At 40.3% G+C, this 23,803-nt stretch overlaps 3 protein-coding genes and 1 long non-coding RNA gene across 7 annotated transcripts; 2 read left to right on the top strand and 2 right to left on the bottom strand.

Moving 5' to 3' along the window:
• Positions 1–1,275: 1,275 nt before the first annotated feature.
• LOC116615478 lies at positions 1,276–4,238 on the bottom strand. The gene is made up of 2 exons (XR_004294955.2): positions 3,778–4,238; positions 1,276–2,943 (listed from the first exon to the last, which is right to left on the bottom strand). It is a non-coding gene; the product is annotated as an uncharacterized LOC116615478 (long non-coding RNA).
• A 203-nt stretch (positions 4,239–4,441) lies between these two features.
• LOC5508332 (potassium voltage-gated channel subfamily A member 1) lies at positions 4,442–8,141 on the top strand. Of its 3 annotated transcripts, none has more exons than XM_032377132.2 (2): positions 4,442–5,025; positions 5,481–8,141. In XM_032377132.2, exons 1-2 carry the CDS (start codon positions 4,989–4,991, stop codon positions 7,118–7,120), a joined length of 1,677 nt encoding a protein of 558 aa, XP_032233023.2. In that variant the 5' UTR covers positions 4,442–4,988; the 3' UTR covers positions 7,121–8,141. The 3 variants fall into 3 exon arrangements, with proteins under 3 accessions (XP_032233023.2, XP_032233025.2, XP_032233024.2); XM_032377134.2 differs by having other exon boundaries at positions 4,443–4,963; XM_032377133.2 differs by having other exon boundaries at positions 4,443–5,403.
• A 2,097-nt stretch (positions 8,142–10,238) lies between these two features.
• Positions 10,239–18,411, bottom strand: LOC5508331 (U1 small nuclear ribonucleoprotein 70 kDa). Of its 2 annotated transcripts, XM_032377149.2 has the most exons (11): positions 18,144–18,411; positions 17,300–17,362; positions 16,881–16,935; positions 16,305–16,369; positions 15,561–15,623; positions 15,243–15,324; positions 12,327–12,428; positions 11,503–11,631; positions 11,331–11,457; positions 10,834–11,016; positions 10,239–10,545 (listed from the first exon to the last, which is right to left on the bottom strand). In XM_032377149.2, exons 1-10 carry the CDS (start codon positions 18,288–18,290, stop codon positions 10,845–10,847), a joined length of 1,005 nt encoding a protein of 334 aa, XP_032233040.1. In that variant the 5' UTR covers positions 18,291–18,411; the 3' UTR covers positions 10,239–10,545; positions 10,834–10,844. The 2 variants fall into 2 exon arrangements, with proteins under 2 accessions (XP_032233040.1, XP_001628922.2); XM_001628872.3 differs by having other exon boundaries at positions 11,331–11,631.
• An 89-nt stretch (positions 18,412–18,500) lies between these two features.
• LOC116615490 (ankyrin repeat and SOCS box protein 3) lies at positions 18,501–23,089 on the top strand. The gene is made up of 3 exons (XM_032377145.2): positions 18,501–18,684; positions 19,935–20,221; positions 20,900–23,089. The coding sequence occupies exons 1-3, from the start codon at positions 18,561–18,563 to the stop codon at positions 22,175–22,177; spliced, it is 1,689 nt and encodes a 562-aa protein (XP_032233036.1). The 5' UTR covers positions 18,501–18,560; the 3' UTR covers positions 22,178–23,089.
• Positions 23,090–23,803: the final 714 nt, after the last annotated feature.

Genomic DNA, 23,803 nt, shown 5'->3' with positions numbered 1-23,803 from the left:
TGCGCAAGTAACAGACCGTTTGATCACTTGTTGATCACAGTTCTTGCCTTTAGGAGCTTATTAGTGTTTTGATCAGCCTTAAGCCTTAGCCTCCGTGTAGGTCGTTTTAGTAAATAGCAGTTGCATTGGCGTCTGGGTGTAGGGGCGGATACAGGGGGTGGGGGGGTTGGATTTGGTGGATATCCACCCCCTTTTTTGAAAAAAAGTCACTCTGTTTGAAAAAATTGCCTGAGGGACGGGAGGTACTGTCCAATTTTCTTTGCCTGCTTGAATTTGCTGGCGCGACAAATCCAATTCAGCGTGAATTATTGTATTAAGATCCATGTAATGACCTATTAAGAACCACTCGGTCAGTTATAAGCCGTCCATCCGTCCATTCCCCCTACCCCCAATTTCGAAATCCTGGATCCGCCCCTGGTGTGCTTGCAGGTGGAAGATTGTATTCGTACGTTGATTCAAAATGGGGGTGGATAATGGCCGGATAGCCGGCTTACTGTATAACTGATCCAGTGGTTCTTGGTAGGTCACATAGACCTAACAATACTTCAAGCTGAATTGGTCACGTCAGCAAAGTAGGCACAGCAGCGGAATGCACAGGACGGTACCTCCCGCCCCTCAGACATTTATTTTCTTCAGCGTAAAGGGATATCAGGAGGTTACATCTTCCTTGTGTAAGAGCTGGCCAGACCGAGACACCTGGTCTCTGGTCACCTCCTTGATAACATTATCACCGATGCAAGGGCACAGATCTGTTCCGCTCGTTATTTGCTGGCTGGAAATATGTTAGACCCATCGGTTGCTGGGAAAAAATTAGTCCCGAATTGTTCTGCTAGTAATTTTTTTGGAGTCGAACTAGTTGTGTTTGGAATATTTTTGGGAGCGCTGGAGCTGATTCTTGGAAGAAAATCGTCCCGATCGGTTATACGGGCAATTATTCATGTGCTAATATACCTAACCAATGCTGGCTGGGCAATAAAATAATAGTCCCTCCTGGGAAAAGGGAACAGATATTTTTCCCTAGCAACTTTTAAAATGGATATTTTCGGCATCAGAACATATTCAAACGACAAAATATGCCATTTTAACGTTTTTGGGAAGGGGGGGGGGGGGGGGGGTCGTTGTATGGTGATAAGTTGTGGCATGGACCGTTTTAGGTGTTTCTTACCGAGTATCATGAACTTGGTTTTGTCCACACGTACCACAAGCTCACAGTGTGTGGTCACGTTAGGTTGTATCAGACTACTTTGAAGACACAACAATTAAGTACAAATATTATTGATATTTTTAAGATTTTATTTCATAGTAGAGAGGAAGGGCTCACTTTAACTCCATAGTTTACTACAAACTAAAGAGTCACAACGTATCGCGTTTTGTCACAACGTATCGTGTTTTGTCACCACGTATCGTGTTTTGTCTAGCCTGTTGTTCAGCCGGAAATACAGAAGCGAAGAGTATGGCTGCGCGGAGAATGGGGACGAAGAGCGGGAAGAAACTGTTGCCCGCATTTTTCTGATGCAATGTTTCCTTCTCTTTTAACTTCCGTAGCTCCGGTTTCTATTTCCGCTGAAACTTCACAGAAACGCTTTAGCTGCTAATGCTTGGACGTGCCTGGGTCTCCCTTGCAGCCGTCCGCGTTTGTCAGTCGCGAAAGCGCTCCGTTTCCTGACCGACAAACGCGGACGGCTGAAAAGGAGGAGACTATGGATGTTGAGTGACCGCATGCGCACCACGGGTACGCGCCTGCTACAAACAACAACTTTTTTCCCAATACTTCATTCTTTTATATTTTGCGTACCATAACAAACGCAGATACTGTGACTCTGTCACACAATGCGTTTAAGTATGATTTGCTTGGCGCACGGAGAGTTAGAGCTGCTGCTGTGTGTAGCACGTAGTCGGCGCATAAAAACGGATTTTCCAAGTGCTGCCTGTGATAACATAACCGAGCTAACATTTCATGATTTGTAGGCACGTTTTTATTTAACAACACAAAATATATCTAGCGAAGTTCTTTTTGAATAGTGACAGTTAAGTATGCGATTCTCGAATTATCAAGCTCTGTGCAGTCTTTAAAGGACAGTTTGTTTACAATTCTACTATTGCTTTTCTATTATTCATACCAATCTCTAGTTATCGCTGTATAACCATATGCCAATTTTTACCTGTGCTTTTGTACAGATTGAGGTTTGCCTGTGAGGGCTCACCCGCGCCTGGCCTATAGTGCGCCTCTAAAGAACGGGAAGAATCCAGGCAATTGAAGTCGTTTAGGACTAAAGAAAATGGATGCACTAATTAAAGCAGTTGTGGCGCGAGTGGGCTCGTGGAATATTTAATAGATGGGCTGGACGAAGTGGCCGCACGCGAGACCATGTCATATTCATTACCGGATTCCATACTTATCTTACGTTATCTTTTGTGTCTTTCTTTTTATCTCTTGAAAATCTAAGTCCGCTTGGTACCTATTTTTAAATCAAGATTTTGTTTAGAGATCTCACGAACACAAGCCAGCGTGCATGGGTTCACAGTAGTGCTTGGGTCCAAATAGCGCTAGCGAAAATATTCATTTTTTTTCTGAAGGGTCATGCAATTTTTATTTTCTAATTATAAGTTTGCCATAATCCCAGTGAAGTAAAACAAAATATAAGTGCAACTCCTCAATTGTTATGAAGACAATTCTGTCCGACAGTCGTTAAAAATGGCAGAGGATTTGCTGTATTTACAGCCAAGCACAAACGAAAATCTGTGCTTTAAAACGGCGTAATTCGTTTGCTTGACAACGCAGCCTTGATTAGATCCACGGGGCCTCTTCATCTGCTATTTTCTCACAGGTTCCCATTATTCCGTCCAATTATTCGAAGCTTGCTCGCGCTAGGGGGGTCGGTTTTCGCCATAGAATTTATCCATGTTTTTAACCAACTTCCCAATATAACATCGGTTTCAAGGCTAAGGATCGGTATAGGGATTTCACAATTAAGTTTTATTCCACACACACACAAAAAAAAATCGCTAATTAACAATTCTGCATTAAAACTGTGAAACACAGGAGGCGCGAAAATGGGTAAAATTTTGTCGTATAATCGAGTTTTTCTTAAGGTAGATTGTGTGTCGCTGTCAGCTAGGTTTGTGTCATTACATATGTATGGCTCCGAGCCCTAGCGGTTTTATGATAACTTGCTGTACTAGCAGGTACACAAAAGTGCGACCAACAGGGGGAGGGACGAGGGCATCTGACACATTTGAATCGCTGTCCAAGTGTGTATGTGTGAAAGTTGTATTTCGCTCATGTCGTCTTTAGGGGTTGTAGTTTGCCTATGTCGTCTTTATGGATTGTATTTTACCCATTGTCGTCTTTAGGGGTTGTATTTTACGCATTGTCGTCTTTTAGGGCTTGTATTTTACCCATTGCCGTCTTTAGGGGTTGTATTTTACCCATGTCGTCTTTAGGGATTGTATTTTACCCATGTCATCTTTATGGATTGTATTTTACCCATGTCGTCTTTTAGGGGTTGTATTTTACCCATGTCGTCTTTAGGGATTGTATTTTACCCATGTCGTCTTTAGGGATTGTATTTTACCCATGTCGTCTTTAGGGATTGTATTATACCCATGTCGTCTAAGGATTGTATTTAACCATGTCGTCTTTAAGAATGATATTTTGCCCGTTTCTTCTATAAGGCTTGTATTTTACCCATGTTGTCTATAAGGTCGCGTGTATTATGCAGATAAAAAGATAAGGTGAATCTTGTGTTGTCTTGAGGTGTTGTCTTGAGAACTCACCCTACGGGCAAATGCCTTCTTTGACTGTTTTCCCCGCTCCAGTAGCAGAGAAATCCCTTTAAATCCACAATAATTCAGCGAACAAAAGACTCTCCTCTTTTGGCGCTCTAGTGGTCAGACAAATCTTTCTTTTGTGGCTAAGATTTTGGCAGCTGTGTAAAGCAAATTTGAGTCGCTTTACCGTGTAAATTGACTGTTGGATTTGACGCAAAAGATTTGACAGGTCTCGAGCCCGAACACAAGCTGTTTTTTGTCGCAAACATGTAGCATTTACGGACTCGCTCTCTTTGTTTTGCTTGAGTTTCCCATAAGATCGGTCTTTTGCACAGCCAAGAAACACGGGTGACGGGATTTATCATTTGATTCAAAATATGAGCAAACACATCGAAGAGAGAGCAAAAAAACATAGTTCGGTTAGGCTGGTCGCGGTCTCAGATTACATTTCGAGAAAAAAAAAAAGCAAATACACAAACTCAAAGCAGAGACTCTAGAAAAGCAGCAAGTACGACTAGTACGACAATCAAGCAAATCATAATTCTAAAATACAACTAAGGGAGGGTCCCTGCGGACAGAATATCCCCCACCCCGATGGCAACAGGTTTAAAGTCATTGAATGCAAATTTGCGAGCGCCTTCCAAATCCTAGGATACAAAAAAACGCGCAATTTACATGCGTGTTTTGGGTTGAGTCCGAAAGAAAACAAGATTTGGTTAGTAGCTTCAGATAGACATCTCGAAGTACAAGTTGGCCGGTTCCCCGCAGACAATCAAACCCTTGGATCGGGTAGTGTTTAGTGCCTCAAAGCAAGTGAAACTGTCTGACTTGGAGAGGGCCTGCGCATTATTATCGTCGAATAATTACTCAAGTAGTGCTGTATACACTCGGCGCGTACACACGACTCGGTAGAAAAATTCCTATGGATAGTAATTTGTGGATCCGCCGGATTTAATGGGATGAGATCAGAGCGTTTGTCGGTAGCGCAGAAATGGATTTGCCGGGCCGACAGAGATAAAGAAATCTTGTTGAGAGTGAAGTGAGCGAGGTACCGTAAAGGAAGCCGATACATCGCGCTTTTTACGGCGTTTTCCGGACCTCAGCCGCAACTATTTTAAATCATTTTATCCCTCGCTATCAGGGGATGGTGGTGCTGCCCGGATGAGGCAAGTTCGACCTATTGTAGATTAGAGTAAGTGGGGAAACCTAGAACAGAAATGCAGTGTTCGTTTAGTGGCAAAAACATCTGCTATGGTGAGACGTCAAAAATGGTTTAATTATTGCTAGGAAAGTTCGCGTGTTCACCAAAAACACCAATGTACATTAGATACTAGAGCTACCCACGCTATGGACTATTATAGTGGTTCGGTGTTGTCGGGCTTCGCTAACTGGGGAAGGCATTTCCCGATCTACAATGTTTACGTCTCATATTTGCATTTTCTGTTTATTGAAGATGCGATAATGTATTCAGAGAATTAATAAATTAGAAGGTTGGATCTTAAGGAATTAAATATTAATGAGAAGCGGAGGCTTTCAGCCTTACGAGCAGGACTTGCTTTGATAATTCCAACCTTTCTTGGTTTTATATTTTTTTTTCTCTCAATCCGCACCATGAGTACCAGTAGTCCAACGGTACGTGAGCGTGACCACGATTAACTTTACATGCCAATTACTAATCAAGTCTCTTTCTTTTCCATATCCGGGCCTAGGTCTGCTGTATTTAGCTGAGAGGCGTACGGCGGATATGGACGCCATTTCTGGGATACCATCTTTAACGGCAGGAATTGACAAGGGCCAAGGCACAGGTTATACGGACAATTTCAACAACAGCCACGTTCGCCCGAGAGGGCAACCGACCCTTGTAAACAAGCCAGTGCACTTGCACTCAACACAACCACCCGTCGGAGAAGCGACGGATCGCATTTTAATCAACGTTAGTGGGCTAAAGTTTGAGACACACGTACAAACGTTGGAGTCGAACCCTGATACGCTATTGGGAAACGCTGTCAAACGGGCAAAATATTACGATTCCGTGCGCAATGAGTACTTTTTCGACCGTAATCGACCGGCTTTTGACGCCATATTATTTTACTATCAATCTGGAGGGAAACTCCTGAGACCTGCCAATGTCCCTATGGACGTGTTCGCGGATGAAATCCGCTTTTACGAGTTAGGGGACGACGTTCTACACAAAGTGGAACAGGAAGAGGGATATATAGAGGAGGAAAAGCCCATTTTACCGGAGAATAAATTACAAAGACAGATATGGCAATTATTCGAGTTTCCAGACACAAGCATGCCTGCTCGGTTCGTCGCCATATTTTCTGTTTTCGTAATAACGCTGTCCATTGTGACTTTTTGCATCGAGACGCTGCCGCAGTTCCAGAAGAAAGAGGAAGATCTATATGTGTCCGTGAATGGCACCTTGGTACCGGTTGACAATAGGTTTGACCAGCCTTGGTTTTCTATGGAGACTGCGTGTATAATCTGGTTCACGTTCGAGTACATCATGCGGTTGATATCCTCCCCGCAGAAACTCATCTTTATTCGCTCTTTCCTAAATATGATAGATATAGTGGCAATTCTTCCCTATTACATCACGCTACCCATGCAGGACACGAAAGCCTCGTCGCTCGGTGTTCTCAGGGTCATTCGACTCGTCAGGGTCTTCCGGATTTTTAAGCTATCCCGACATTCCAGAGGACTGCAAATTCTCGGTCATACGTTACGCGCCAGCTTAAGAGAACTGGGTCTGCTGATTTTCTTCCTACTCATAGGAGTCATTCTATTCTCCTCGGCGGTTTATTATGCCGAAGGAGGCGAAAAGGGAACACATTTTAAGAGTATTCCGGACGCTTTCTGGTGGGCAGTTGTAACTATGACAACGGTGGGCTATGGTGACATGCGGCCGATAACTGTATGGGGCAAAATTGTGGGTTCACTGTGTGCTATTTCCGGCGTCTTAACCATCGCTCTCCCAGTCCCGGTAATCGTCAGCAATTTCAACTATTTCTACCACCGGGAAAATGAACAGCGCGCGGCCGAGGCAAGCAAAAAGGAAAAAGAGAAAAAAGAGGCGGAAAGAAAGCTAAAGGAAGAGCAAGAAGCTCAACTTGACGAACAGGAGGTTGAGAAATTAACGAATTCCACACAGTGGGGAGGAAAACCTCGATACGAGGCGCTGGACCGCAATGGTATGAACGGACCCGAACATTACACGGAACTCGAACAAATCACGTCAATAAAAGACAGGAAAGCGGCGAACAAGGCTAATACAGCCGTCGTGGCTAATTCAATGCCAATAGTGGACTATTCTGATGCCAAAGTGCGCTTTGAGACCGGGGTATAAACAAACATAATACCGGCCGTCCATAAGGCGTATGATATGGGTGAATAGACGGAGTAGAAAGCGTGAAATACACGTGTACACTGTTACCATCCGAGGCGCGCAACAAATAAATAAAGCAGCTTGAAATCAAGATTGCTAATTATAAGGGATGATGTAGCGCACTAGAATTTTGACGTGTAGTGCGTAAATTCAAGAGTGGAGTTTAAATGAGAAGACAAATAACTAAAAATTACACGGTCGTGTCGAGCGTCGACCGTCGCGCTTATGAAATTCAATACGCACGAACAGAATATGCCTCGCTCACGATTCAATTTTTTTTTACATAGAATGCTCTAATTTATAATTAATTATATAGTGAGCGACTCGACAACAAGAGAGCTAACTAGTCAGGTTATATAGTCCGAATAAAAAATACAAGCTGATCTACGGTTTGTCATAGAAGTGACAATGTTTTACACACGAACAGAAGAATTTGTTTTAGAAAAAAATATATATGCAAAATGCCAGTCAGTCTATTTTCTATTCTCCCAATACAACTATTGCGGGACTATGATTGATAATTTCATTTTTGTTCTTACTATAAAGTGTCATCATCAAAAAGTGACATGAACTTGATCATAATACCAGGCAAATAGGAAGTGGGTATCTCCAGTTGTTGTTTTTATTTTTCGAACCTTTTAATAAACATGATTGGCGGCGTGTGACTGCTGGCAGACCATGGGAACGAGCGTCAGTCTCAAATATGACGAATTACTCAAAACAGCTTAATAAATTATGGTCAAATGATCTTTCCTAGTTAAAAATACAAACGTTTACTAGAATTTGTCCTTTCCGTAAGTTACTCAAAGTAACGATGTAAAACTGGACAAAAAATTATGAGTAAAAGTGCCTGCTTTTATCTGGCTCTAACTATAACCGCGCTTGTAAAATCTGTTTTATGAGCTGTTTGGCGAAATTGCCATTTTCTCTGTACAAAAACCTATGTACGCGAATACTAAAAAGAATAAACCTTTCCCTTGCATTTAGGTGCTTTCTCTCCAGCCCATATGAATTACGTACTACTTTTCCCTCTTTTCTATGCGTGAAAGCATCAAATAATTTGATTTTCTGGTCGGTTCCGATGATGTAGCTTGTCGGAATGTCATGACAGACTCTATTCCTAATAAATAAATTCGGGGCCATTCACCGGGTACTCAACGAAGGTCGGCTTGAGTTTGCCAGCCTAAGTTGAAAACGCTGGGTCCTCGAGAATGAAAAAAAAAATTGTAGGCTACATGCCTTTTTAAGAGCGAAGTTCCAAGGCTTACAGTTTGGGGGTTCCGTAGTCATAGCATTTTGAATATCTCATGTAAATGCGATTGCCTTGTTTTGACAAGCACTACGCCTTGTAAGCTAAAATTGCTTCTGGTGGGGCCCAGGGGAACCCCCCTGGATCCGCCCATTGCAAAAAATGGTTCTTCTATTAAGAAGGTAAGGCTATAGAACTGCTAATGAATAATATTTAGGCACTGCCTAATAGCGGATCCCCAAATTTTATTGACGTTCCTCCCTGATCCAATCTCCTTGTTTTCCCCAAAAAACGTTAAATGTCATGTGTTTAACTTAGTGTTAATTTATTAGTTATTTAAAATTATTTCCAGCGTTAAGAACGTTGCATAATGAATTGTGAAAATGAGTTTAGTGGATTCATTTGCTCTTATTGTCAACGAATGAACATTGATATTTCTTAGCTGCTCTCCAGCAGCAAAAATCTCCCATTAACGATTTTTTTTGCTGCCATCATGGAAATGGAGCCTAGTACCTAACGTTTTAGAATATCACAGGTCACCCGCGCGCTCGCCCCAGGCTCTTTAAGACCATTTAGAAAAACGACAGCCATTGATTTATATGTTTGCCTATTGCCTTTTCTCCCATTCTCTGCGCCTTTGACCGTTTGCAGTACACCATACCAGAGCTGATAAAAAAAAAAAACCGCCATACCAGAATACAAAATAAATTTCATCGGGAGCTTACAGAGCATATATAGGAAGTTTGTCATTCTTTCTCCGGGAGTAAAGGGTAATTAAAACCGGGAGTCTCCCGCGAAAACCGGGAGTTGGCTGAAATAGTGCACTCTCATCAACTCTCACCTCCGTATTGTAAGCTTTAGCTACACTTTTGCTGCAGTTGAAGAGTTGCTTTTCATAGGCAAAACGGTCCTCCGACGTCCCCCATTCTTCGAGAAGTATTTTTCTCTGGAAAACCTCACCTTACGGATACGGCCAAAAGACTCCTGTGTCAAGTTTCTTTCGACGTACGTCGACAATTTCTACGTAAACTTTCAGAAGTTTGTTTACTACAATAAATGGTCTAAAAAGCCTGGGGCGAGTTTGCGGGAAACATGTTATGCTATAAAACATGAGGGTCTGGGCCTATGCAAAATCGTAGCAAACACAAATTCCTGTAATGTTACGTGAAATTTCTTGTCGCAAATAAAGCGATACAATGATTGAAGCGGACTACCGAATATGGTATGTTCACTCGGATGACTGCAAGCAAAGGTGCCGCATTCGTGGGGATTTATCATTATTTTGGCCTTGCCTGTACGAGGAAACAATTTTCTAATAAATCACCACAACTCACCTTAATGCTCTTTCCTTTGTTTAAACTGATATTCTGGGGCAACGAAAAAAATGTTCTCGGGAATCGACCCCGCAACCGCAAATGAGTTGTATATAAGGGCGGCAAAAGACGAATTTCGCCGAATCGTTAGGAAGGACAATACTTCGTACTAGGTTAGGAATTTTCGTTTTTTTTTTCTTCACACGAACAAAGTATCCTCAGGCCCGTACCCAGGATTACCCTTGGGGGGGTGGGGGTGGGGGGTGGGGGTGGGGGAGTGCGAAATCCGAAAATGTGGACCTATTTTGTCTAGGGGGATTTGGCTACAAAAAAATTTGACTTATAGATTTATGACATACCAGAGTGATTTAAAATGGCTTTTCTTTTTATTTAATTCGCTTATGCGTTATAGTTTTTCCAAATAGCACGTCTATTACGAACTAAAAGTGGACTTTCGCCCGTTGTGTGTGTACGGACCTGTTCCTAGTCCCCGGGGTAAAATAACATAAAATCTGTATCAAGCCTCTATTTACTTTATTGATGTGAAATAACTTTACAGATAAAATGAATACAAAATGAGTACATGGGAAAGTGTACGTCCGGCAGAGGGATGCTTGGATTCCACTGCAAGCCATGCCACAGGCTTATCAACATTCAGACCTGAAAATTCACCCGTCACAATCATACTCAATAATAAAAATCTCAGACAACAATCAACTGAAAAGTGGAGTGCTGATGCGAGAGTGGGATGGTTGCGTCGCCTGTGGCTAATAACACATTCTACTGTTCCGGTCGGTACGTTGCTGCTTCAGAATGCCTAGCCTCTGTAACAGAATATGCATGCATTAGTTAGAGCAGAGAGTAAACTATTTTTGAAGCTCAAGCGCCGCCTAGCTTGACGTGTCCAGAACGGCTGAGAGAGACTAGCAGTATACTCGATCAATACTTTAGGCAACCTTCTGTGCCGAAAAAAAGACTGTACTACGCTTACAGATTTATCAACCAAAACAATCTTAAACCATTTTTGCTTATAGCCGTTATGGGGATCCTGCAATCTTTGGGGGTGCAAAATCGACCGAAAAAATGGTTTGAATGAACTGGAGGTACTGTACCTGAATCGTGGTTATTCAGCCACTTCAATGCTGTTCTCTTGTTTGACGTAGCCACCGTACTGGCCATTCTCCATCTCTTCGTCTTCCTGGCGTACTTTATCATTGTCACGATGATAATCACGGTCCTTGTCACGCTCTTTGTCACGGTCACGATCACGATGCCTGCGATCTCGGTCACGGTCCCTGGACACAAGAAATCATAACAGATCAGTGCAGATATAGATAATCCTGTGTGAGTAAAAGAATATAGAGTGTTGTCTGTGCTGAGCCTGTAAATGGGATGTGGTGTGTAAATAAATGTGTGTTTGAATCAACTTGTAGAGGAGGATTGAATCGTCAAATGTGCTTATATTATACAATAGGGGAGAAAGTTACTTATTTAGCGCTTACGAAAAAAGCCAGGATTCTTTTTTTTTAAAGGGTTAAGGTTCAATTAAAAGTTTAATTTTTTGGTCCTTTTCTGGCGTGACGACAAGTACAAATGATTGGATACGTACCGGGGCTTCTCTCCCTCTCGATCCTTCTCACGTGACCTACTACGACGCCGTCTCTCCCTGTCTCTGTCCCTATCCCTGTCACGGTCCCTGTCTCTACGGCGGTCACGCTCTCCACGGTCACGCTCTCCGCGGTCACGCTCTCCGCGGTCACGCTCTCCACGGTCACGCTCTCTACGTCTGTCACGGTCACGCTCTCCCCGCTCCCTATCTTCACGGTCCTCGTATCTCTCGCTATCCACTCGGCCGGAGTGTTTGACGTTCTGGTCTGGCCCTCCACATCTCGTCCCACCAAGGCCTCCACCTGCAACCATGGAATTTCACTACTGAGTTCAATTTTGATCATACAAGGCATAATTAAAAGACTTGCGTATGCAGTAACCAGCCTTGTCACAATGAGTTTCAAGGCCTTGTGATGCAATTACTTGGTCCTGGCATTATGAGTTGAAAGGCTAATGGGCCTTGGCCCCTACAAGGAATAACGGGTTGAAAAGAGTTGCATGCCACTACAAATGAAGCCTTTACAAGGCATAACAAGTTAAGAGGCTAATGGGGCCTTTGTCCCTACAACTCCTAAAGAGTTGAAAAGAGTTGTATGCAACTACAAATGAAGCCTTTACAAGGCATAACAAGTTAAGAGGCTAATGGGGCCTTTGTCCCTACAACTCCTAAAGAGTTGAAAAGAGTTGTATGCAACTACAAATGAAGCCTTTACAAGGCATAACAAGTTAAGAGGCTAATGGGGCCTTTGTCCCTACAACTCCTAAAGAGTTGAAAAGAGTTGTATGCAACTACAAATGAAGCCTTTACAAGGCATAACAAGTTAAGAGGCTAATGGGGCCTTTGTCCCTACAACTCCTAAAGAGTTGAAAAGAGTTGTATGCAATGACTATTATAGCTTTGTTCCCTGTAAGGCATATAGAACTTGAAAGAGTTGTGTATGTAATTACTTATGAGGTCTTGGTCATAATAAGTTGTGTACAGTATATTGTTACTTACCAAGTCTACGTGGTCTCCAAGACTTCACAGTTCTCCCACGCTCCACATCAACCACAATTCGTCTGCCATCTATCTTCTTGCCATCAGCATGCTTATATGCAGCTGAAAACAAAAACAAACAAATAACAAGTAAGAACAGAGATAGTACTTCCTATGGGTTAGTCATTAGAAACAATGCCATACTGACAACAATGTTAATTTGAATACAGTCTTATTAACGTTTATATTTTATTTTATTTTTTGTAATGTAACACAATGCATAAAACAGCATTAACATGCTTTCTATGAACCTCGCCTAGACAATCATATGCACACACACAGAGAGAGAACAACACAGGAAGGTGACAATCAAACAGCCCATTGGGGGAGGGAGTACAAGGATTTATAATATGCCAATGACTGTACACACGCTGTGTGATTGGCTAATTGGTAGTCACAACATTCCCGGATTGCCTCTGTGTACTTCAGCTTTGGCACACTACCTCGCAAAGCCTGGGTCAATATGCCTCAGTTTGATGTTTACAAACATGACTGGACGATTGAGGTTAGTAGGTAGTTAGTACCTGAGTACAACACATCCACTTTGGACTGTTTCACAGCCCCCTTAATAGCACTATATCGAACTCTGCAAGTCATATGATAATCCAAAACTTTATTGTCAAAGGCATGACCTAGCTTAGTTGGGACAGGCTAAGTTGTCTGTCATGAAACCATTAGCACAATCGTGCATGACAGAGAAAAAAACACACACTTTAAAATCTACCGCATCTAAATTTGCAAACACATGAAACACGACTGATGCGTCAAGGATAACAAGTTCTTTTACAATATTCTTCGTAATGCCACATTCTATATCATCTGATGCAAGACTTATATAAAACTTGATCATAATCACATTTGAGAGGTGTAGATTTGTCAAAGCAAATAAGTAAAATTTTGGGCATGGGCAACTGATGTTGCACATCTATATTTTACTGCAGAGTTTAATGAATTGCCATAGCAACAAGTAAGGCAGCCTCATAAAATTAACTATTCCCCATTTACAGTAGATAAGAAGAGATTATGGGAATGTTCATACTCACACCTCTAGCGACAGCAACAAGCCATTAGGCGTGGTCAGGCAAGGGGAGGCCACTAAGGTATCTCATCTTGACCATTAAATATGGCAAAGAGTCTATTACCATTTAACCCTTTGCCATTACTAGATATGACCAGAAAATGGGCTTCCTTGTGGTTAAATTAAGATAAAAAAAACTGGTGGATGAGACCAACAAAGGCTGGGTATATTTTCCATTTCGTGGATTTCAAAGTAAAAAAAAATAATGTTAAAGATCAATGACATGGCTTGTGTAAAGAAATGCATTTCCACAAAAGTTAAAAAAATCGTGTTACATAGTTGGTGCAAATGTTGACATCTTTTATTGTGATCACTATCAAAATAATTGCTAGTTCATTCTGTGTTCGTACTGTAATTGCTAATAGAGCAATTTACTGTAATTCTGGAATTTTAATCACAAACATTGAGGAGACCCTTGCCTCAAGGCTGAGTAATTCTAGCTTAAATAGGACAAATGAAACAAAAATCGTGATCCGAACAATTAACTAACAGTGGCCTATTTGCTAGTGCTGACATTACACACTAAACCGTCCCCAAGTAACTGTTCATACCTGACATACTTACCTACTATTTTATTAGACATACCTATTTGGTAACGGGTTGCATTCAAGAATTTAGTAAAAAGTTTTGACTTTTGGAAAAAAAAAATTGCAAAAAACGAATGTTTCCGATTTGTGTAAAAGTCTATATCCCTTCATCAGAAAATGAAAATATCCAATTAGTGTAAAAAAAAGAAGAAATCTTTGTAGGAAAAACTCAATCATAAGACGAGAGGTGTTTGTGCCAGGGTATACCCACCTATACCCACCAGAATAGCAGAATGATAGGGAAAGGTTGGCCATCAACTGACGTAGCCAATAGCAAATCAACAGGTTTTCACTGAAAGATTTGATCAGAAAGGATAATGTGAATACTTGCCAAATCAAGTCTCCAAATTTTTATTGAAATAAGCATCAATGTCTTACCATCTTTCTAAAAATTGAATCGTGCCAGTCTAGTGCTAAAACTATTCTTACCAGATTTGTTAAGAGCAAGTTCCAGTTACCGCTTACATTTGGTATAACTTGTTGAAATTAGTACATACATACAATATTGGCCATACCAGTTGTATCTACTGTACTGCTAGTACCAGTCTTACTGGATGAATATGTTGCTAATCCTTATTTTACATGTTGTCTATAGTGCTACCATTCTTACCAGCTGTTGTCTAGCGCTAATACCAGCTTAACCAGTTGTGTTCAATACTCATACCAGGTTTGCCTTCATGTGGCAAGAGAAGCCTTCGCAACATCTTAACAAACTCAAAAGAATTTACCAGAAATTTGAGCAAAGCCCCACTAAGAGTCATGTACAACCAATATTATTTTCAAGATTTTTAAGGTCTACTTGTATTAGATCAATGTTGTTTGCACTCTTGTTTCTAAACGTTTCCAAACTTTTTTTAGGTGAGTATGCCCACAAAGACATTTAACATTGGAATATTTCTTAGTTAGATGTGTGAATTAAAATTAAACCATTTTAGTTTGTCTTAGAAGATCACACAACAGCTATGTCCGCTTTTGTGTGTCAATTATCTTATGAACACAATTATCAATGCTTTATTGTGTCTAGGATAGGGTAAATGTTGGTTTGATGTTATAAATAGAATCATTAAACATTTAGCTAAGTACCTTAAGATTAACATGAAGTGTCCTATATCATTCTTGTGGGAATTTCACAACAATTCCTCCCTCCCTTATAAATATCATGTGAACAAATATATATCACATAAGAAAAAGAAATAAGCTTTTTTTACTCACCATGCATGTCTCTTTCATGCTCATACTCAATGAAGGCATATCCTCTTGGCTTTGATGCTTTTGAATTGTACACCATACTAATCTGCAAAAGATAAGGTTAGGAGTTCAATAAAAAATCAAAATGTAACATCCCATGCACAATTTGGCAGGGTTTGCTGTGTTTCAATTTTGCATTTACATGAGAAATACAATATTTCCCAAATTGTGGTTTCAAAGATCTTTGGTGCCTTTTAGTTGATGTCACAGTGATATCCTCTACTAAGAAAACAAATCCTTCTTGAATAAAAAGGATGACAATAACACATTGCAATGACTTACATGTTTTATAGGTCCATACATCTCCATTTCCCGTCTTAGTTTGGATTCTGATGTATCATAATTCTGAATTTCAAAAGAATTTGAGTATATTAAAATGCAAGCTACTGTACACCAGAACAGCACCATAACCTTCAGACCAAGCGTAATGAGCCCTTGTAATAATCTAACTCCTTGTTTAAAGCCGCATTGTCACCAGTTTACTTCCAGTCGATTACGTAACAATATCCAATGATTTTAAATGGAAAACGCAAAAAATATTTCAAAATATTGAAAGCAGTGTGTTTATTGGAAGTTTCTTTGAGGATGTGATTGATAATTTAGAGCAGATGGCCTGTTTAGTATCTCGGACTTTAATAGATTCTTTTGTCTTTTAACAGTTGAGGTTTCCGTCAGACCTCCGGAAGTAAAATGGTGACAATGCGACTTTAAGTCCATATAAAGGAATTGCGCAGATCACTGCAAGTACTAAATTAGGTATTGCTAAGCTGTTCATAATATAACAAACACATGTGCTGCTCAAAACAAACAACTTGTCCCTTGTAGCATGTAAGAGGGACAATAAATTCACCCAACATCGACTGTGTATCACCCAGCCAAGTATTGAGTTTCCTAGCAATGCTCATTAAATTTACATCCAAACATCAGAACTAAGCTCACTACAGGGATATGTTAGGAACTTCAGAATTTTCGAAGAACGTTTGACAGTTTACAGTGAGATAAACAAATAAAAACTCCATGACTTACAATTCTTCCAATAAAAAGTGTCTTGAATGCATCACCATAGGCATTTGGGTCAGTTTGGGGGTCCCCTGAATACACAAAAACAATTAATGATTCACCATTCATCCTGCAAACATGCTAGTGTGAAAAATGCTTATGTAAACACATGATTGTTAGGTATCAAGTCAACAACAGTTTGAGAAGTTTGAAAAGGTATTCTTTCTTTTTTGAAAAGACAATCAACCAGCTATGAACATTTACAGTAGAGCATCAAAGTCTTAAGCATTTGGTCTAGGAAGAAAAACTAACATTTTTATATGTGTTTCTTTCTATGGCCTCTTGTATATGGTTATCATAATTATCAAATACAAGCACTTGCTAAATGTGTAAGCAGTACTCTTACTACAAGTGCCAATGGTTTATTCTACGCTGCCACATTAAATGTTAGAGTGGCAAGCCTGTAATGGGAAATAGACACTGTCAAGTGGAGGTTATGTTACAAGTTACCTAAACTGTACACAAATGCAGCCAAATGATTGGAGCTTGTGTAAAGGGCACTCACATGCCGCCATATCATTGCACTAGAAAAAGAGTACTTACATGAACCTATCTTTTCTTCAAGCTCCTGGGCAACTCTTTCCTGTTTTTCTCTTCTCTTAAAGAAAGAAAACAAAAAGCCTTGCTTTGAATAAGGTCCATCTTTAACATGAAAAGTAAGGATAACCCAATAGAAAGCTTTTAGTGTTCCTTAGTTCTTGTTCAAATTTTGCACCCATTTGCTGACTCCTTGTTCTTGTCTTGAATTTCCAGAAAAATTTTCCCCCCTCCACTGACATATGGTTAGAAACTGTAATGTATATTTTTCCCATTCTAAGTGTATTTGCAAAACTTGTGAAAAAAAAAAAAAACACAAAGAAAGGAAAACCTGCATGCTATTTCCTCGGCAGCAAATGGATTAATAGGTGTTTGGTCAGGCAAAAAAAGTTGTAGCACACTTGTGAAGGCAAAAATCCACATACCTTTCGTTCAATTTTTTCTTCCCTTGTTTCTCCAAATGTTGGATCTGGTGTGTCTTTAGGATCCTGAGTCAAACAGAAATACGATAAATTAGGATCCCAAAGAATACTTTATCATGATAAACCACAACACATTTCAATGTACCAAGGCTAAACACAATTTGTGTTGAGCATTTGAATTATAATTGACAGTAATGATGAAATTCCTTTTAACTCAGATGAAGGCTAACACTCTGTTGGTAACATAACTGTATCTTCACAGAGGCCTTCAATTTCAGCCCTGTGTTGACTTTTCAACATTGTTGATGCAAATGACTGAGTCATTCAAGTCTGACTGTATTCTACAACATTCACTTTATATAGTGCCAGCTGTAAAAAGTTTTCTCAAGCACAAGCACATATATTGAAGTGCAATAAAGCAATCAACACTCATCCTATAAAATAATACTTTCAAGTTAAATTCAGATCTTAGTAAAATAAATGATTGTCTACTGTAATATTTCTTCGCATTTACTCCTTTATGTTGCATTCTATTTGATAGTAATGTTGAGCATTTATGCTTAGATTATGCAAGTTAAGATGAAGAAGCTGTTAGGCTGAGATGCCTATCCTTTATACAAATCACTGCGTCTTCTGAAATGACTTTGCTTTGCATCTCACTACGCTAACGGAGAAAAGCTAGCAAAATGCAGCTGCAATCCTATGGTCTTTTCTCTTTGAGCAATTACATTTTTGATTGGTTCTCGCTGAACTTTCCATTTGTTGATCAAAGTTGGAAAAACACTGTTCAACTCAATACCTTAGTTATCCGAAACACATATATGGGGAATATTGATATTAGTTTTACCTCAAACACGTGAAGAAAGGACCCTACACCGGAATACAGCCAAGGCGTCTTCTTCAGCCACGAGGGTTTGTCTAGTGGTGGGGCGAAAGGTAAGGGGTCTCTCGGCGCGAAAAGTGCCAACAGATTTGGCGGTAAGTATTGAGTCATCTTTTTTAACGAAAATAAGACTCGTTCCTACGATATTCTAAAAAGAATCTCAAAAGACCTAAGCAGCTGCCATTTCTAAAACTCCAAAATGGCGGCGTCTCGTGTTCTGAACTGCAATGCATTTCGGGAGTTATAAAAACGCATTGTGATTGGACTATTTTACAGCGTCAAAATTTCCGCCAATCAAATCAGGTTTTATATTTTAGTATGTTTTAGATCACAAAAAACTTTTTGAGTGATTTTGTGTCATTCAAGGCCCATGTACTCACCATGAGTGCTGAATACGATGAGTTTCAGCCGTTTTTCGACCGCACCGACGATCTTACTTGTTCTGCTGTCGGAAGGGCAGCACGGTTTGGTAATGTAGAAGAATTGGAGCGGCTACTGGGAGAAGGTAAGAGCCGCCACTTCTTCCTACGAGGAGAGAAGCGAAAAAACATCTGTGGGAATTTAGTATGGATATAACAACTATACAAAGTGTTCCTTTTTATACCTTAACCAAGTCTAGTGGGCAGGAAGGAACCAATTTTCTACGATTTAGGTTATATACAGAGGGTAGATTTAATCAGAGCGTGCATACTATATTTTAGCTATGATAACAGAAAAAAAAAAAGTAAGTTTATAACTTAAGTAAGCTTACGTAGTAAGTTAAAGAGTCTTACTCGTCACAGTGTCAGTTTCAAATTGTTCTAAAAAGAACGTCACTCCTTAATTTCTAAAGAACCAGGCATTACAGTTCAACCAATAGAACACCTAAAATATTTGTGGAATGTCTATTGTCTTCTGACTAATCAGATGCAAAATTAAGACACTGAGACTTGTAAAGACATGTTTCTAGTTGACTGTTTGAATGTGTCATGAGTAGTTGGTCGAAACATTTTGGTTCATGGTTTTATTGGTCGTGCTGTAATGAAGTGAAACAAAATTATGTTACACATTAAGGCTACACAAAATTGGCCTGTACAGGACCTGTAAGGATTCCAGGACCTAAAACGATCCCAGAACACAAAATGATCCTTTAAAGTCGCCCAACTGATCCTGGGAGCCAAAACGATTCCCAGGAGTCCCTGAAACGATTCCCAAAGGAATTGCAGTAATGGTAAACAAATGGAAAGTTAAAGGATTGGCTTGTATGGAGATATGATATATTTGTGTAAGTATCAGGAAATTTACAATAACATTTTACATAATAAGCCAAAAAAGAAAGACTCCAAAGATAAGACATAAGATTTTGTATGGAAGCAATATGTTTTTTGGTTATTTTTTTGTATGTTTGTTTATTTTTGGTGCCTTGACAACCTGGGTGCAGGGTTGCATTTGATTAGTTGGCAGACTTTTGGGGGATCATTTCCGCCGGTGCTGGGATCATTTCGGGGCCTGGATTATTTCAGGTCCTGTACAGGCCCCTGCAACCATTTTCAAGAACATTTTTCAAACTAGAAGAAACTTGTCACTTTTCAATAAGAAAATGAGGCTAGAGGTTTTGTTGCCCAATGCTCTTTGCCTGACATTTTTGATTGGTAAATTGTGCTTTTTTAAGAAAAAAAAAATGCTATTTTGTTTTTCTGCACATTAGCAGATCAAACCATGGACCCTGGTAAGCTTTGATTTCAACTCTTAATTTGTTAATGATTCAAACCACAGGTTCCCCATGGGATGTTCCAGATAACAGAGGGTGGTTTCCAATTCATGAAGCTGCCTGTGGCGGCCATACCAAATGCTTAGGTATTCTACTGAAACAAGGATGTAGAAACTTTAAGAATACCAAAACATATAATGGCGAGACCCCAATATTCCTGGCATCACTTCACGGTCATGCACATATCATGAGAAGTCTACTGATGAATGATGCTGATATCATGATACAGAGTAATGAGCTTGTTAGTACACTTGTAGCTGCTGTCAAAGGGGGAAACCAGGAATGTCTTAAGGTATTTATTTTAGATAACATTTGTAGATACCATAAGTGAAACTGGTGCGGCATTGTTGGAGGTAACCTACAAGAATGGTAATGTTGTTGCATTCGTATCATGTTGCATTCAGTAGTTGATGAAGTTTACAGGCACTTACACAGGGGGATGCGAAGGGTGCGCGTGCACCTCCCTTGGTGACAAAAAATAGGTTAATTGCTTATTAAGAAATCTTCAAATACTATGATTTTATCATATGATACCTATGACTGCGCACCCCCCTCAGCCAATCCTGGGTACGCGCCTGGTTTGGAAGAAAAAAATCTTACCATGACACTAATTGTTTGAACCAAAGTATATTTCAATATACTTTTTATAATAGACTCATACTTTTTGAAAATAAACAGCAATGTTGATGAAAACTTGCCATATTAGATATTTTCTTCCCAACATGCATGTTTCAAACTCTTGCAGAGTATTTAGGACTTCTTCAGTTTTTAATTAATATTTAGTAGATTTAAAATACTAAAATTAATAAGTTGAATATGACCATGACATGGCTCCCCCTCCTCCATTGTGTTAAAAACTATCTAATATTTTTGTAACTGCACCATGTTTTACAAAAGTTGTCACTTTTTAAACTTACTGTATGCTTGATTCTAACTTGGTTTAACATGCTTTCTTTGTTGCTGTTTTAAGATTTGCATAGAGCAAGGCATGAGCCCCGATAGCCAAGATGCTGGTGGGTGGACTGCTCTTCATGAAGCCGCTTATGTTGGCGACGAACTTTCCACTGAGGGCCTACTAGGTGCAGGAGCAAAGGTCGACATCACTAACACTGATGGTGCCACACCCTTATTTACAGCGGCCCAGTATGGAAAAGTAGATTGCCTTAAAGCCTTAATCAAACATAAAGCAAATTTGAACTTCTGCACCATTGACGGAGCCTCAGCGCTCTTCATAGCGGCCCAAGAAGGGAATACAAACTGTGTCGAGGCTTTAATCGAGTCTGGTGCTATGCTTGATTTAGCCACGAGTGATGGAGGCACGGCTGTACATACGGCATCTGAAAGGGGTTGTCTTGAATGCTTACAGTTACTTATACGGAAAGGAGCTTGCGTGAATACCAAAACTGTGGAAAATATCAGTGCGCTCCACTTGGCGGCAAATAGCGATAACGTGGAGTGCCTTCGTGAGTTGCTAGACGCCGGCGCTGAGCTTGAGCCTGAGATCAAGGGCACGAGAGAGACACCTTTGGTGCTAGCGGCACAAGACGGGAACTACACCTGCTGTAAAGAACTACTCCGCAGGGGAAGCGATCCTAACTTTGTATACAATGAGAATGGAACGTTAGAGAAGACCGTATTGATGGGCGCTGTCGAGGGAGATCACATTCATTGCGTCAAATTACTACTTGCACACGGCGCTGACCCAAACAAAGCCACATACGCTTCACCTCTTATCCTTGCGGCGAAAAACTTTTGTCAGGAGAACCTAAAGCTGCTTATAAGAGGCGGAGCAGATGTGGACTTTATTGATCGAGGGCACAACGCGGCGCTCAACATTGCGGTGATCAAGTTCCGTTGTGGGATAATGTCGATGCACAAGAGTAAGGAAGCTCAGCTTGAGTGCATCAAGGTTCTTCTCAAGGCCGCTGCCACCACGGAAATCTTGTTCCAGTACCCGTATGGAGCCCTGGTCAATCCTGCCATCCCGCAGAAGGTAGCCACCCCAGAACTCCTCAAACTTTTGCTTCAGTTCGAGGCCAATAACCGTGACATCCGAGAATTTTGCGAATGTCGTCGAGATGACGTACGGTGGGGGGAGGTGAGGAGGATATGCAACACACCTCGGCGCTTGACGCATTTGTGTCGACTCTCAATAAGACGACGGCTCGGGAAACGTCGAGTCTTCAAGATTTGCGACCTGCCTCTTCCACCTGTTCTTAAAGAGTTCATAAGTTACTCGCAGTTGTGAACTTTATATCCCTCGGTATTCACTTATGTCGAGAGCACTTGACGGGCCAAGAACCAGGGTCCGGTTTCTAGAAAGCAGGTTAGCGCTCACGTAGCGATAAATACGGCTATCATTTAATTGGATAAAAAGGGTATTCATCCCTGGATTAGCGTTAACCTTCTTTCTAGGAAGCCGGCCCTCGTGCTCGTTTCTCGAAACACCCGAGAATTCTCGGGCCGAAAACGTTTTATTTCTTAAATTTTAAAAGCGGGCTATATCCTATAAAATTTATGGTATCTAAATGTGTTGAAATATCGTCAAATTCGTATTTACCACAAAGATTCATGTGAAGGATAATCCTCTTTCTGGTTTTATAGATTTTGATCTTTCCCGAATTTCTCGGGCCCGAAATTCACATGGCTTAAATATATAGAAAGTTTTCGGGACCTCGCAGTCACCCGAGACTTTTCGGGTAACTTTTTGGCTTAAACAAAACTTCAAAAATAGCCCTATTGAGCGTAATTATTTGAGATAAGAACCAAGAGAAAGTTCAAATTTTTCTATAACATGAAAGCTGTTCTCTAAAAGGAAAACATGCGAAATTTGGGGCAAAAACGCAAAATAAAGTTTTCGGGCCCTAGAATTCTCAGGTGTTTCGAGAAACGGGCGCCTGGACGATAAAGGTCGCACGTGTGCCAAAGCAGATTGCAATGTCACTCGCTAAGTCATGTGTCATTATAACGATCTTTGATCTAGTAATAAAAACAACAAAACAATAAAAGCGCCTAAATAAATATTGTATTATAAAAAGATTGACACTCTTTAAACGCGGACCGCGTCACATTATAAAAGTGAAATTCATTACTGTTGTTCCAGTGCAACAAACCCGTGTAAAACTAAAAATATAGCAGAATAAAAGAAAATCAGAAAGTACAGAGTCAATGGGGGACGTGGTTGCGATTCAGGTTGAAAACCCGTGTAAAACTGTAAAAAATATAGCAGAATAAGGATAAGTTCAAACGTATTACCCATGAGCCGTATTCAATGCGAATTAATGCAAATGAAGATGAAACAATCGACTTGATTCATTTGCATTGAATACGGCTCTAAGTCTTGGGTAATACAACGTTTGAACTTAGCCTTAGGGACGCATATATGGATCCAAGAGGGTGTGCGTTTGCATCGTCGTTAACGGTGCGAGGAAAGGATTGGGAATTAAAAGTCTTTACATTGACTAATAGGAGTATAAAATTTTGGCTTCTAAACGGCGGTCATTTTACACCCTTGACCTCAACCATACCCTCTCAACACCATCGATCCTTAAATTAATCTCGCCTCCTTTTTCAGATTGATCTCACATTTATATCACATCCTTTCACATTATCTTTTTCACATTTATATCACATCCTTTACAAAATTATATCACACTCTTTTCACATTTATATCACATCTTTTTCTCATTTATATCACATCTTTTTCTCATTTATATCACATCCTTTTTACATTTATATCACAACCTTTTTTACAGTTCTATCACATTTTCACATAATTATATTACATCCTTTTCTCAGTTATATCACATTTATATCATCCTTTCACAGTTATATCAAATCCTTTTCGCAGTTATATCACATCCTTAATTCATCT

The sequence above is a fragment of the Nematostella vectensis genome, chromosome 6, assembly GCF_932526225.1.
Source record: "Nematostella vectensis chromosome 6, jaNemVect1.1, whole genome shotgun sequence".
Taxonomy (NCBI): Eukaryota; Metazoa; Cnidaria; class Anthozoa; order Actiniaria; family Edwardsiidae; genus Nematostella; species Nematostella vectensis.
Note: the sequence above shows the minus strand (reverse complement) of the source record. Positions and strands in the feature narration are given on the sequence as shown.